At 35.7% G+C, this 15,530-nt stretch overlaps 1 protein-coding gene across 1 annotated transcript in view; it reads right to left on the minus strand.

Annotated features, from left to right (window-relative positions):
* The window catches only part of PTPRQ (protein tyrosine phosphatase receptor type Q), a 140,286-nt gene that overhangs the window by 29,733 nt on the left and 95,023 nt on the right, over positions 1–15,530 (minus strand). The window contains exons 44-50 of the mRNA XM_071766341.1: positions 11,858–11,979; positions 8,009–8,195; positions 5,973–6,217; positions 5,295–5,361; positions 4,589–4,747; positions 2,304–2,526; positions 1,783–1,856 (exon numbers count right to left, since the gene is read on the minus strand). Of these exons, the coding sequence (XP_071622442.1) occupies positions 1,783–1,856; positions 2,304–2,526; positions 4,589–4,747; positions 5,295–5,361; positions 5,973–6,217; positions 8,009–8,195; positions 11,858–11,979 (1,077 nt within the window). The remainder of the gene's footprint in view (positions 1–1,782; positions 1,857–2,303; positions 2,527–4,588; positions 4,748–5,294; positions 5,362–5,972; positions 6,218–8,008; positions 8,196–11,857; positions 11,980–15,530) is intronic.

Below are 15,530 nucleotides of genomic sequence, written 5' to 3' on the forward strand. Positions count from 1 at the left end.
TAGTGCAAATTTTTTTATGTCAGTGTAATTTCCACCCCTTCCTGGTAATCCTGTCCCTGCCTCAGAAACCTCAGCCTCTTTTCTCCTTAGGCACACAGTGGAAATAAGAAAAACAAGTTTATTACTGCTAGTATTGTTGACCCATGCAGACATATACTCCCCCTTGTAGACATGCTCAGGGGAAAGGAAAAAGACAAAAGACATCGTGTTGTGTAATTCTGAGGTGCCATAACCTAATACAGGTTTTGGTAATATTCTTCAATAGCAGAATATTCTGCAATAGCAGAATATCATAAGATAGGTTTCTGTGCAAAAGGCAGTATTAGGAAACCCACTTTGATTATTTCCTGTCCCGTTGGCTTTGCATTTCGCATGGAAAAAAGTTCACATTTACACAGAACTACCATCTGTCTCAAAATGATTCACTGACCCAGCTATTGTTGGATCTTATGTCAGGGTATATCCTGTCTTGATGTACTAGAAATTTAAACAGTAATCATCATTACACCTTAATTATCTCATGGAAAAAAATTACTCTACATTGTAGTATAGTTGCATTTTTTGCAATGTCAGCCATGGGTAATTCAGAAAAAACTTCACTTCTCCAGTTCAAGAGGAGAGTTGAGGTACTCCAAGTATGGTTGACTGGGAGCACCATATTAAAGTTTATCCTTTACTGTAATTAAAAAATCATTATTGCACCTGTGTATTCCAGTATTTTCTACTTCATTTTTCCTCCCTAGCAAAATTCCTATTTTTTATCAAAAGTATCTGATGTGTGCCACAGGGAACTCTCTCACAGGTTTTCCGTGTTTTTTTCCGCTTCAAACATACTTAACATGAAGTATTAAATCACATAGATACAATGTTTGCTTTCTGGTTTTCTAGATCAAAGACCTATGTATTTTGAAAGTAGACTTAGAAACCAAAATAATGTAGGGTTCTTTGAATGTCATAAGCACCTCTGCCAAATTCAAATTAGTGTTTTATCTATTAAAATCAAAGTGTAATGTTGGAAAACCACAAATTATTAGTACATTATACTTATTCAGCTGGCTGTTGATCAACACTCCCAGGTCCTTTTCCATCAGGCAGCTTTCCAGCCACTCATCCCCAGTCCTGTAGTGTTGCTTGGGGTTGCTGTGACCCAGTGCAGGACGTGTCACTTGGCCTTGGAGGACTACATACAGTTGGCTTTGCCCCGTTGATCTATCCCGTCCAAGTCCCTCTGTAGAGCCTTCCTACCCTTAGGCAGATCAACACTTCTACCCAACTTGATATCTGTAAGCTTAGTGAGGGTGCACTTGACCCCTCCATCCAGATCACTGACAAAGATATGGAAGAGACCTGGCCCAAATACTGAGCCCTGGGGAATATCACTTGTGACTGGACACCAACTGGATTTAGCTCCATTCGCCACAACTCTTTGGACCCGGCCATCCACGTAGTTTTTACACAGTGGAGAGTACACAATACTAGTTCTGCACCCAATATAGAGGGAAACTGCACAAACTAGCTCCTGGCAGTTCACCAAAGATGAGCTATCCTGGCAATATGGTATTTTTATTGGTGTAATTAAAAAATAGGCAGAGGTACCACCTCTTGACATCTTCAAAAGGGCATACAAGTGAGTGCTTATGTTTCACCAGCCATTCTGGTTAACATAGGTCCAGCAAAAGTAGAGTTATTGACTTCAGGGAAAGCACTGTGCAAGAAGAAACATGGACTTGTCTAGATTCTTTGGAAATAAAGAAATACTTTAGTAAATGGCAAGGCCCTTACCTAATGTTTTGACGGGATCAGAATAATCAGAATCTGTAAATTGTCCTTTAACATTAGTTGCTCTGAACTTAAATCTGTGAAATAGAACCAAGAAAACTAATGAAATAAAATTTCATGTGCATTTTCTTAAATATTATGTCAAGTAGAAACTAAATATTACTTTTCAGTTTTAGTATAACATAAGCTGGGATCATTAGTCACCTGCTAAAGTGCCTTTGTGACAGAGACATATCAAGGACTCAGTGTCAGTATCTTAAATGTCTAATCAAGCTATACGAATTACTTATCTTGAATTTGGGCTTATTTAATTTAAGAACTCAGTAGGCATCTCCTGCTACCTGAAATATTTTTTAAAAATTTGTCTCTCATATTTATACTCAGTCAAAAAAATTAAAACTAGAGATACATGAAGATTAATTCAATATCCCTCCTTTCATAATTGAACTACAGGTTTTGTTCGTTTGTATAAACATATATGTCAGTCAAATCTTTCTCTTGGACAGAGAGACAAATGTACTTACAGGTACTGCTTTCTTGGTTTCAGAGGGCCATTACATATTTTATCTTGACTACCTGGTATCATACATGTAGTGTCAGAACCTATGACATATATCTCTTCTTTGCCAGTCAGATCTTCTTTTCCTTGTATACATGGTGGGTTTGGAAAGCCCTCATTTGTAAAATATGGCCTTGGTCTGTTGAAGTAGGCATCATACCACTTAGTAACATTTCCATCATGCTGAGCTATTGTGAAGAAAAGAAACAACCAGAAACAACTTACATTCTAACCAGACTGTAATTAAAGAAGTTAATTAGGAAACTAATCTTTTTAAAAGCTTGGCATGTTGTTGGTGCCATTTACACAACTAAGTCTGTAATGGTATTTGGGCTTGAACCCAAATGTACTTACTATCCACACTATCTATATTTTGATAACTCAGTATAAGTCAACTGAATCACAACTAGAAAATTTCAGGAGCTCTCCCTGTAGAGGATATCACTTGTGCAAGCCACAACTTTGAAACTGAGCATGGCTAGTAGAAAGTGCTTACTGCAAAAGACTGTTTCATAATTGAAATTACTATATTTCCATAAGCAAACAGCACACAGCAGATGAAGAGAAAAATCTTCAAAATACTGCTCACTATGATATTTGTGTTTCAGTTAAAGAATCTTCACAGTACCAGCTATGAAGTAAATGTCTGTAGGATTAGTTCTAAAATACAAAGTTCAGAAAAAGCTGAGAGATTTAATGTGAATTCACTTAATGTGAATGCTTGAGTTTTCTACTTTGCGAGAAGGTAAAAGGAGGGAATTAAATACCTGGAATTTGTCCTTCTTAGGTAAAGTAAGCCCAACTATTTGACATCCTGTCATGAAACTCCCACTCACATTGGTATGCAATTACTCAAGAGTGTCACGGCACTCTTCATATGTGTAAATGTTCATCAGTTCATACAAAGGAATACACATTCTAACCCACAGACTACAGAAGGGGTTTGTGTGAATACATTTGCCAGTGTTATGAAATGGAAATATCAACTGCACATGACTATATTATCTTACAGGCAACACTAGTTGCGAATGGAAGAATAACCTTGCAAAAATGTTTCACCTTAATTTACTTCCACAAATACTAAATGTATTTTTTCTACGAAAATAGGAAATAAAGAAATATAATTACAATGACAGGGCGAGAATAATATTGGTGACTTCAAATAGCATGGATTCATTGGCAAGAGTTCCCAAAATTCAGTACCCAGCACACAGATATTGTGAAAGGTACTTTGCCTGGTACTGCTGGCACAGCTAAAGCAGTGCCAGCAGACACTGCTGCTGCTCAGAAAATGAGCCCTGCTGCTGCTACTGCTGCAGACACCACAGCCTCTCCCCCTCAACCCACACAGTTACTTGTTGACCCTGTAACTAGGAGAAGAGTAAAACAATGGAAGTCACAAATGAGCCTTAACCCTTCCAAGTCTGAACAAGATGACCAGGTGATAGAGGAAATAGAGGATACTGCCTCCCCTCGTAGAGCAGCTAGAAGAGACTCTAAAGCAGAGTCAGCTGAGGACTCAGACTCAGAATCTGTTCAGTCCTATTCCATGAGAGACTTGCGTACTCTGAGAAAAGACTATAGCCAATTTCCAGGTGAACCACTTCTCTCTTGGTTACTCCGATGCTGGACGGACGGGGCTGCTACCATAACATTAACTCAGAGGGAAGCCAGACAGTTGGGATCCCTGGCCAGAGATGCAGGTATAGATCGAGCATTTGGGGAAAAGGCTGGAACCACCAGCCTATGGAAACGACTCTTGGCAGCTGTAAAGGAGAGATATCCCTACAAAGAGGAAATAGACTGCCCACAGGTCAAAGCACCCACACTTGGAAAAGCCATCAGGTATCTGGAGGAATTGGCTGTACGAGACGTGATCTATAATGCTGATGACATTGAAGATCCTTATCATGTACCGTGCCCTAGACCTATGCTGCAAAGGTTTGTGCATGCTGCACCACCACCTTTTAACCATACACTATCAGTAATGCTATGGGTTCCTGCAGATGTGGATGCAACTGTGGGTGATGTGATTAAAACAGAGAGATATCCCTATAAAGAGGAAATAGACTGCCCACAGGTCAAAGCACCCACACTTGGAAAAGCTCCCAAGTATCAGGAAACAACAGCTAGTTGTTTCCTGACGTGTAATTACTGACACACAAGCAAATAAATGAAAAAGACAGTCTGAAAATAAATAAATAAAATAAAAATTGAAAGCAATTTTCAAAAGAATTTATAAAATTCTACCTCCTGCTTCCACAACAAGAACTTGTATCTTCTTGATAGGGCCATGATCATCACTGTAATAACAAATTGGCATTCTGATCGTAATCGTTGTAGCTGTGACAAGTAATGCCCCACTGGTGTCATAAACTGGTGCTGGTTTCTTTTTAGGTCGTGGTGGTTCTGTTTTTTAAAAGAATATATACCACAGAGTTTTGTTTAAAGATGTTTTCACTATAAACACTTTGTTCAGGCACACAGCTGTGTTACGCAAGACAAGTCCTCAGCATATCTGCAGGGGCAACTTAACGTTGTACTTAATGCCTTTAGCCCCTAAAACCTGTATTTTGATTAATGCCTCTGCATATCAGTTTTTCAATTAAAAGAGAAAACAAAAAAAAAGGCTGGGTCTTTGTTTTTCAATGAATTTTTAATCAATGACTATTTATTTCCTCAACTGTGATATTGTATACTTTACTGTGATCATCATCTAAGCTGTTCACTGATGGTAACTAAAATACTAAAGTCAATAGGATTACTTCACATGATTTACAGTATCATTTGGACACAAACAGCTGCAATTCAAGGCTACCAGTTAAGTGTTCCTGTCCCTACATTATGTGGCCTCTAAATAACAGACAAAGGCACACAGCTGTGTACTCAGAGATAGAACAGAAATTTCTTGAGCATTTATAGAGATTTCAGCTAAAAGGCACTTTATGAAACATACCTTTGATATCCATGGTTATTTTCAATTGAATTTTTGGCCCTGCACCAGCACCATTAATTGCATACACCTTAAAAAAAAAACAAACATCACCCTCTTTTAATGAGTATTTGCAATAGTTTCGAATTGGTCAAATCTGAATATATTTGAAGCAACAGTGAATGCTGAAATATTCCTTTCTGCTAGAACTTACTTCTTATTTCTTTATAAACCTAAATGCAGTAACACTTCATCACTTGTAATGTAGCTCTTATGAAAAGAAGAAACCCAAACCCTGGTTATGTCGCCTCCTGTCACGTCCCAGTCTCTGATTATTTGAAAAGACTTCATGCACATATTCTGAGCAAACTCCCCTTCCAGAACTTGGCCTTTCCTCTGAATGATCAACACAAGTAGTAGAATTAAGAGAGAGATTAAGTCTTGTACCCTGAACTGGTGGTCCAGAGTACAAAGCTAACCACTAGCGTGGTTAAGTAATAACACTGGTGTTGTGTCCTGCTCCCACTCTCTCCACCCTCTTTACTGCTCCCTTCAGACCTCAGACTCATCTCTCTTCACACCACATCTAATGTTCTCAGCATGAAAACCTTATATTCAGCCTTGTGTATACATTTTATTGTCTCTCTTCAGACTAATCTCTTACTCCTGTCAAAGGAAAAAATCCAAACTATCAATTCTTACGCTGACATTATAGGTATGTCCTCCTTTCAGTCCTTCTATCATGGCAGTGACTGACTGATCTGTTTTATCAATGACACTAAGGTTGTGGATCTGGATAGCAGCAGGGTCATCTTCATTGTAAAACATAGCTTGATACACCTGGATATTTCCATTCGGTTCAGATGGTGGCATAAATGTTACTTGGAACTTTGTTACTTCATCTGGTATCTTCTGAAACGTTATATTGTTGGGTGGGTCTTCAGGCACTGAAATAAAGACTATTTCAATTAGAGTAAAACCTGGAAAATTACAAATTACAATTTTTGCATATCAGCATAATTTCATTGGTATTTCCTGGTTTTATTATAGACATCTCAAATACCTATTGCATATGTAAATATCTTAAAAAGCACGTTAAAAATTTAGTTAAATCATAATTTCAACTTTAACAGTTAATGCTAAAAATGTAAAATTAATTATTAGATAACCCTCAGTATACTCAGAAAATTTTCCCCTGATTTTCCACTCAGAAAGACTAAAGGCATCATTATATTATACCTTGAAATCCATTTGAGGTAAACAAATCCTGGCATGGGTTGACAAGCAAGAAGCAAATGTTAGTCTAACGTATCCCTTTCTGAAAGCTCTCTGTCAACAGCAAGCTCCCTCCCAACATATAAACAAGCCACTATGCTCCTAGGAGTCTTTGCTTACCAAAGATAACTCCACAAAAAAAAACCCCAAAACTTTCTACTAGCCAGTGCCAAGACACAAATACAACATGCATTTTTCCCAGAGGCAGCTTTTTGTCAAACACTTACTCCAGTAGCTTATCCTCAAGACAGAGAAGTTATAAATCATTTTCCCAAGGTCCCTATCTGAAAGAAAAGGCTGTAACATTCTTTCCAGGCAGCTAAATATTTATTGCCCTACCTGAGCAGGCAAGTATGTAGCATGACCTCTAAGCAGTGAAATCAAGCAACTGACAGTACAGACATTCTCTCTCACCAAAGGATTTAGGTGCAGTTGCCATACCTTCCAGGCTTTTTAAACCTGCAAACAAATACTTAGGCTTCCCTGGAGTAAGTCAATGTAAACTGGTTCTAACTCAGCCTTATGCTAAACTGTACAAACCAGAGGAGACAAGATGAGATGGAAAAAAACCAGAACTGTTCCTCTCCAAGGTTAATGCACCTCCTAGAATAAAGCGTTTTTACATAAGAGAGAGGGATACCACAGGACAGACCCAGCTACCACCTAATTTAATCATAATTCATTTTTCCTCAGTAAAAGGCAATTTCAGCCCCCAGGGATATAAACAGGTCATGAAATTCTTAAGAGTTTAACATAGTAAAGGCATTGTATATATATACATGCACACACTCATATCACATATTACATCGCTAGGGACACCGGATTTTCATACATCAAAGGAAAGATAAATGATAATCACTGTGAAGTATGTTTAAATCTGAAATTAATCTAAGGAACAGTTAACCAGGGGAACAGCTGAATCAAGTCCAGACCCCTGTAGACCTTCCCTAGGAACTTCCTTCCACTGAGAATACAAGAGATTGTGTCCTCAAGTAGTACATGTGCTACTTATAAATGGTAGGATTCACTTCACTTAGCTTTTATATGTTTAAATTTTGTATAAAGACCAAGGATGTTGCTTCCAGTGGTCTCTTAAGGAAAAGCAGCAGCTCCACAGGGGAGAGTCATCCCTTCCTAAGACAGTTACCTTACATATACATGCTAATATAGACAGGACCTCTCTTCATTCACTGAAGAAGTAATCTAGATGACTGGGTTCCACACATTCATATTTTACAGGAAGATTTTACAGATCTCTGCATTACTGAAAGTAAAGATTAGTTATTTATTATCAGCATCGCTTTTTTGTGATGGTGATAAAAAATTCTTTTTCTATTAAAGAAAATAGTTATGAGAACAAATCTGCATTAAAAGTTAAACAAAGTGTTCAAAGCTGATTTATGTGTCAGACGAAAGAAAACCTGCGAAGTTTGATCCATATCCAGTAGAAAAAAAATACAAACCTGCTTCAAAAGTGGAGACAATTACTGGAGAGCTAGCCTTGCCTTCAATGAGAGCAGCATTAACATCCCCCGTAAAAGCAATGATTACCACAGAATACCTTGTAAATGCTTTTAAATCAGAAATTTCTAAGACTTTATTCTCATCATTTGTCTTCAGAAACTGAGCTTTGTAATTGTCATTATCTACCTACAAAATAATAATTGGGAAAAAAAAACAAAAAACAGAAGAAAACATGATTAGAAGACTTGAAACAGCCAGAAGTAGGGAAACTACTACTACTATTGGAAAACCTAATTTAACTTTCATCTTTACACTTTTCTAACTATTTACACAGAAAAGTTCAAAAGAAGTCTCTAGATATCATGACTAGAAAGCTCCACATGGGAGTATGCTCCCATCTCACCCTTGTGTTGCTTTTTTAGCACTTCATGTAGTACTGGATTAAGGAAATAATGGGTTCTTTGCTTGGTGCTGTCTTCCACCAAGCAAACATGAACCAGTTGGTAGACACTGGGCCACAGAAACTGCAGTAACCAGCAATGGGAATCAAACCAGGCAGAGATCCAGAAAATGAGAAACTATACAACTGAAAATTCTTTGAAATAAAAAAAATTAAAAAGAATAATAATTTAAAAAAAAAAAAAAAAAAAAAAAGGATAAAAAAAAGGTAATTTGGCAGCAATATATAATGTTGATATGACTGTAGAGAAGTACAGTTCCTCTTTGGATATATTAATAGAAGCACTACTTATAAGACAGTGGAAAGGGAGTAGTTTTCTCACAAGGAAAGCTGGAAAGCAGAAACATTTGGGAGTTCAATAAAGAAAAGGGCAGACAGTTGGAAGACCATAATTTTGAAGTAGTAACTTGAAAATGTAAAAAAGTATTTTACTAAAATGAAGACAATCCATTGCTTCTAGTGAAAACACAAATCGAAATTCTATTTAAACAAAAAAAAAAAAAGGAAAAAAAAGAAAAAAAAAAAAGAAAAAATTACTATATACAAAACCTGCAATGATATACCTCAATATGTAACTATAGAACAATCTCTCAAGGGTTGCCAAGAAATTTTCAGCACTGGACATTTTTAAGTAAAGCTTAATGAATTGGTGAGGAAGACTTTAGGTACACTTGTTTCTGTGTTAGAGGAGAATATGGACTAAATTACTTCTTAGGATTCCTGTCATTCCTACGTCTCAAAAAATGCGTAGTTCTGCAGAAAAATCTAAAGTCTTGAGCTTTATTTGCAATTAATTCAAACTTTAGCTTAATAAAGAAGACAAATGAAAAAAACTGGAGCTTTTCTAGTGTTTAATCAAGTATCATTTACAAAATTCTTTTTATGCCTACTCTCACTGCTTTCTTTAATGATGTTTTCATTATTGTTTCTTCAGTGTGTAATCTGAAAAGAGGATTAGGTAGCTGTACAGTAGTTTTCCCACTGGATGAAATCTGTATTAAATGCAGCTGCTAAAACATTAAAGCAGTTCAAGCATACATTTTATTTGACAGATACACATCTATCCCCACTGAGAATTAACCTGAACTAAACTTTCTGATGGACGAAACAGACATTCATTTCCTGGGATGGCCATGTAGAGTTAAAGCACTTTTTCCTTGCTGACTATTAAAAATATGGCATACAAATATTTATACAATAGCTAAAATACAATCACAGCACCACATCGTCAAATTTATTTCCAAAGTTTAATGGTTCAGTTCCACCTTTCTTACTACTTTTCAGTAATTTTTTATAGACGGCCAGTTCTATTACGGTATGCAGAAAAACAAAATATGACTTGCAGGAATAATAATAAACTACTTTTTAGTTTTTCTGATCTATAAAACTGCAAGGAATATCCTAGCAATTTGAAAAGAATCCTAATACATCACTAATAAATACCTACCTCTTAACAATAAGACATAACACAGTAAAGATCTGATATTATTCTGTTCTGTCTATTTTTATAAAACCTTAAAGATACTCATTTGAGAACTAAAATGAGTAAAGGTGTACATACAGGAAGTTTGTGGAATTTGGAGTCTTCATAAAAATTTTCCCACTGGGACAATAAAATGTATACACAAATTTTTACTGAAAAAGATTGTGACAGCTTTATAGGCCTTTAAGAATAGATTTGTCTACTAATATGATTATCTACAGAAGTGACCCCTGTAGTTACTGATCATTAAATAGACAATATCTGATTACAAGGAATCCCTAAACATAAAGCTAGATATCTGAAAGACATTTGCAAGAAAACCCCCACAAGGCAAAATAAATCAAAACCCCTACAAACAGAACATTTAAATAAGGTTTTTAACCTCCTTCCAAGTGCTGGCAGGCTCACATGAAGAATTTATCTTTTTAATGCAACTTATATTCATAAGGTATTTATAAAACTTTCATAGTGTACAACCAGATAACCCCCTATTTATAATTTAGAAGCTATCAGATGAGAAGAAGTTGTTTAAATACAAATTGATTAAATATCACACACACAAAAAGATAAAGCTTTGAAAATTGAATTTGAAAGTTTTATCAAAGATACGAAAAGATTTTTTTTCTGTTGATGCACTACAAGGCTGTTTATCCAGAAGTGATAAAACTACTTCACAACAGAAGGAGAAACAAAAGTGACTGGTTTCTAGTGACATATCAAACTGGCCAAGGAACTCTTCCTTCCCTCTTGCTATTTCCCTTGTTATTGTACATCCTTCATCCTGTCATGCTATTGCTGTGGTGTGTTCAGAACCTAACAGTTTGCACTCTGTACATTGTTACTATGAATTTAGGGAAAGACAAAATAGTTACTCTCTTGTAACTTCACTGAGGAGCAAAAAAAAATTTCGTACTTTTTAAATGATCCCTTTGGAAATTTTGATTGTGCAAAAATCTTAATATTTTAGCATATCTGTAATTCTTATGAACATTTCAGAAACACTGAAAATATGCATATGACAGTCTTGCTTTCTTCTCAGAAAATTGAAAGAATTTTCTGTTCAAAAAGCCTTTAAATAACTTGAAGTAGTCTCCAATTTTTTTCCCTATTATCTAACAACAGATTGACTAAGAATTTTTTAAACCTGCGAATAACAAGTTTTCCTGGGTCATGTCTGGTAAACCATTTCCCATTTTCCCTGATAGCTCTGTCTGTACAATTCTTAGAAGAATGCTCAAACTTAGAAAGTTTCATAACTTGCCACAGGGCAGGAAATAAGGTTTATTAGTGGTTGTTTTAAGAAACACTGTAAGGGTAGTAGAGGATGAAAAGCTAAAGGCCACTAGAGCTTTTCTCCTATGTCAGCCTATTTTTCCTTCTAAAGATCAAGGAGAAAGAAGTGTTATTGCTGTGCTACCAAAATACAGCTAATCTGAGGGATGGAGCAGCAAGTGGAAATCTAGTTTGACTTTAAAGTTTAACCTCTGATGGACTGTGTGATCTTCTGAAAGTCACTTCCTTTTGCTAGGCTCTCCACTCTGGTTTGTAAAACGGTGACAATGAACTTCTCCTTTCTTTTGTGCAAAGAAAAAATTATTATTATTTTCAGAAGGAGGTGCATTACTGCGAAGTTTAGCTACTAGTTTCATGTATACATTTATAGCTACACTTTTTTTTTCCAAGACCTCTTATTAGTACATAATCTGTAATATCAAGTAATTTATCTCCCATTAAGAAATCTATAAATATACCACTCATTCTTATGTAGCATTTATGTGGAAGAAGACACAGTTATGTTGGGGTTTAATCCAGATTATGTTTATCCTGTCATTTCTATTAGAACATCTGCTATGGTATTTAAAACACATCTGTAGTAGTACCAACAATAAACCAGAGTTGCCTTACTGAGGTAATGCCTATGAGGTAGCACGTTGGCCCAGTAATGATGATAGGTTCACTCCAGCTGATATTAATACTGTGAGGAGATGTAGCTAAAACAGTCACATTTTCTGGAGGACCATCTGGAGCTGTAGAAAAACAGATGTATGTGAATCATGGCCAAAGAAGTTCAAAACAAATAGACCAGTAGAGATTATTTTTCTATTTGAAAACAAAAGAAAACAAAGCAAAACAAAACAAACCACAACAAAACCAATAAACAATTTCACAGATTTACCATGATAAATTGCTTAAATAATTAGAAGTTTTTCCTTCTCATAAATAAAGCATACAGTGTGATTTAGAAGGAATTCTTTCATCACAATTACTACAACTTTTCTAGAATTTCTAGAACTTTTATAGGAACTGCCTACAACTTCATCTTAAATTGAAATCATAGGGGTCTTTAATTACAAATCATTTACATGCATTTTCCACGACAAACAAAATACATACATCTTTTTAGATAAACAGACAAGCACAATATATTAGTTTATGTCAAACAAATTGTTCAAAGAACAAGAAACTCTAAAAAGATAAGGACTTCTTCATGCCAGAAAAAATTTCCATGAGAGTTGGAAAGTATTAGTACAAGTAATTTTATTAATTGAAATCTTATTTTCCAGCTTTCATTTCACCTTATTCTTTACATGTTGAGAAACTCTGGAAAACACATACACAAAAGTGACAGAAATTGTAAGCAGAAAAGAACGTTCACATTAGGAAACAGCATTTTCCTAAAATTTTCTTTTGTCAAGGTGATATGTGAATTAACCTAGTAATTTCTTATTCAGAATTTAAAAATATAATAATGCAATAATCAATTAATATAATCATAATAGCAACACAGTTGTTCTCAGCAAACATATCAGTGAGAAGTCTGTTATAAAAAATATAAAAATGATGCTATGCAGTCGCTTTTCTCAAACATGATTAAAGAATATGTATTTTTTTCACCATTGTTCATGATGTAAGAAGGCTTAATGAGGAAAACTGTCTGCTTAGGTTTTTCAACAGAGAACAGGTTAGGGACAGGGAAAATAGCGTGGAAGGAGTGTCTAGCTACTGAAATTATGTGTGAAAAATTAATGAGGAGAAATTGTAAAATTTTGCACTTTGAAGGTGAAAACTTTGCACCATGGTTGCAGAATAAATCAAAAAGATTTGGAAGTTTATAAGGTGCTCTGAAAATTTTAGGGTGGTGGATATAGGAGACACATCCCTGTGCTGGGATTAACAGGAATATGCTAAACTTTGTAGGCAGGATGAAATTCCATCATTGGAAGCAGAGCCCCAAATTATGGAATAGCATGGAAGAACTGAATGAGGAGTGTAACTGAATGAACTATGAAAGCACATGAAGGGTGGTGAAAGAGGAGACTGCTCAGAGGAGGCACTGTCATTGTGTGTCCTTTCATGTAAGCAGGGCTTTCAGTAACTATGGCACTACTATTGCTTTTATCACTAGCTGAAATTTCTGAAATACAGCATAAAATATATAAATATATCGCTTTTTGAGCCTTAGCTTCCAAACCAAATTTCCAAAGACATTTTTCCATTACTTTTTTATAGCATTTAATTTCTTAATTTTTTTTCAAAGCCTATTTAGGATTATGTATTATACAATGACAGTGTGAAATATTTTAAAGCCTAATCTTTTAAACATAACCTATAGATCACTGCAACAAAATTCTAAATAAGTATTTAAGGTATATTTTTTATTCTGTATTTAAGAGACTTACCTAGAATATATATAAGTATTCATATCTGGGTTTTTTTCATCATGAAAAGTACAGTATCAAACATCAACTGAATGATACTGAAATTTAGAACTGTTTTCTGAAATAACCTGTATAATTAGAAAGAAAACTAGAAAATGAAATGTTTCCAACGCTTCTCATGTGTTAAAAAACCCTGTCTTTTAAGAAACTGTTTGCTGCAGTGGGTAACTGCCATGTTCTGATTTAGGTTTGTTTGTGAAATGAATCCCGTCAATACAAGGCCACGATATCACTATACCCTTTTCTCTTATAAATCACAGCAATTTACTAGGTAGAAATGACCTAGTCTTATTCTCTCATTCCCCCATAATCCAATCACTTCCTCTCATAAGCACTTTTCTCCTGGTTTTCACAATAATGCATTTTCTGTAACTAATAACCATCATTTCCTGATTATCATGCTTCTATCCTTGCTCAGGAATGTGGGTCTTATGGAGGTCAGGGTCATCTTTCCCATCCATCTGTGTCCTGATGCTAAGGCAGCAGTTAAGTGGTTAGCTTTAAGATAAGTCTGGATAGCCCATCATTTAGCATAATCCTCAAAAATAAGACTGAATACTCCAGTCTTCTACAAGAAATTCATGCTTGCCAATTTTGTAAAGACCAGCTCTTTTTTCACCACAAAAAGTAAAGTATGAGGTGAAGTTTTTCTACTTTATAATTGCCTGTGTTACTTGTAGTTCTATTTAGACATTTATATCTTAGAGTAGACCATATTTAACTTTCAGTGTTTAGTTCTGAGGGAATGAATGGAACAAAGGAAAACAAATTCACTCAGGTAAAACGTGCCAGAAGAGAGGCCATACAACAAGAACTGAAATTTCTTTGCTTTTCACCACAAAAAACCATTTCCTTAAGTGTTCCAAGCAAATGTGTATCAGCAGGGACTGGGTAAAAAAAGGTGCTGTAAAGAGAAGCATAGCCCTCTGCCCCATGTATCTACGTCCTAGTCTTCATGGGACATTTGAATATCTGGGATTTTCTTTGTATCCCAGTATATCCAGCACTAGGCAACTTGGCAGTTTAACAAAAGGCACTGCATTGTGTAACTGTACAAGATCCAAAATGAGGTCATTGATCTCACTGCCATTCATTTTCCAACCAACATTGACCCTCCAAAGGAATTTTTCTGTTGGGAAGCACAAGTTTGGCCAATCTTACTCTCCTTATAAACCTAAAAGGGAAACTTGGGAATAGTGCAGGTGGAAAGAAACAAAGTTTCCTCCAGCTATGGAAGACATTTCTTATTCTTTGTCCTTGTACAGTGACACGACACTGTGAACTTCTATACTGGTAGCTATATAAATCTAGGTTATATTAAAAATATTTCATTTTGCAGAGTAGATTTGGCTCTTGGGTAATGCATCAACTAAGTAATAACAGTGCCATCAAACTATTTTATGAGACAACAGGACACTTCCCTTGAGGGTAATCTGCAAGACAGAAGGCTAAATAGTTCATCTGTGTGATGTGAGAACTGGACTGTCCTGAACAATCCATACCATTTTCCATGGAGTAATGCTATAACCACTTCCAGTGCAGAACACAGCCATTAAGTTTTATTTGAAACCTTCAGACAAGTTAAGGAATCCTGAAAAGCATTCCCGCAGCCTTTCACTTTTCTTTCATGATGAACGACTGAAATAAATAGCTAAGATCCTTAGCCACTGGACATTCAGAATATTTAGACATTTTTGCTTCTGAAAAACAGTGAAATCCTCAGCAACTGGGAATAATACTCAGGGCTTTTGTCATGTTATTTTTGCTGTTGTTGAAGTTTCGTCTCTTTAATGAGCTTAAGTGCTGGAACTTTCCAAATCTAATTATAAGAACTATAGTACTTTCCATAGGCTTGAGAG

The sequence above is a fragment of the Heliangelus exortis genome, chromosome 1 (assembly GCF_036169615.1).
Source record: "Heliangelus exortis chromosome 1, bHelExo1.hap1, whole genome shotgun sequence".
In the NCBI taxonomy this organism is placed as follows: domain Eukaryota; kingdom Metazoa; phylum Chordata; class Aves; order Apodiformes; family Trochilidae; genus Heliangelus; species Heliangelus exortis.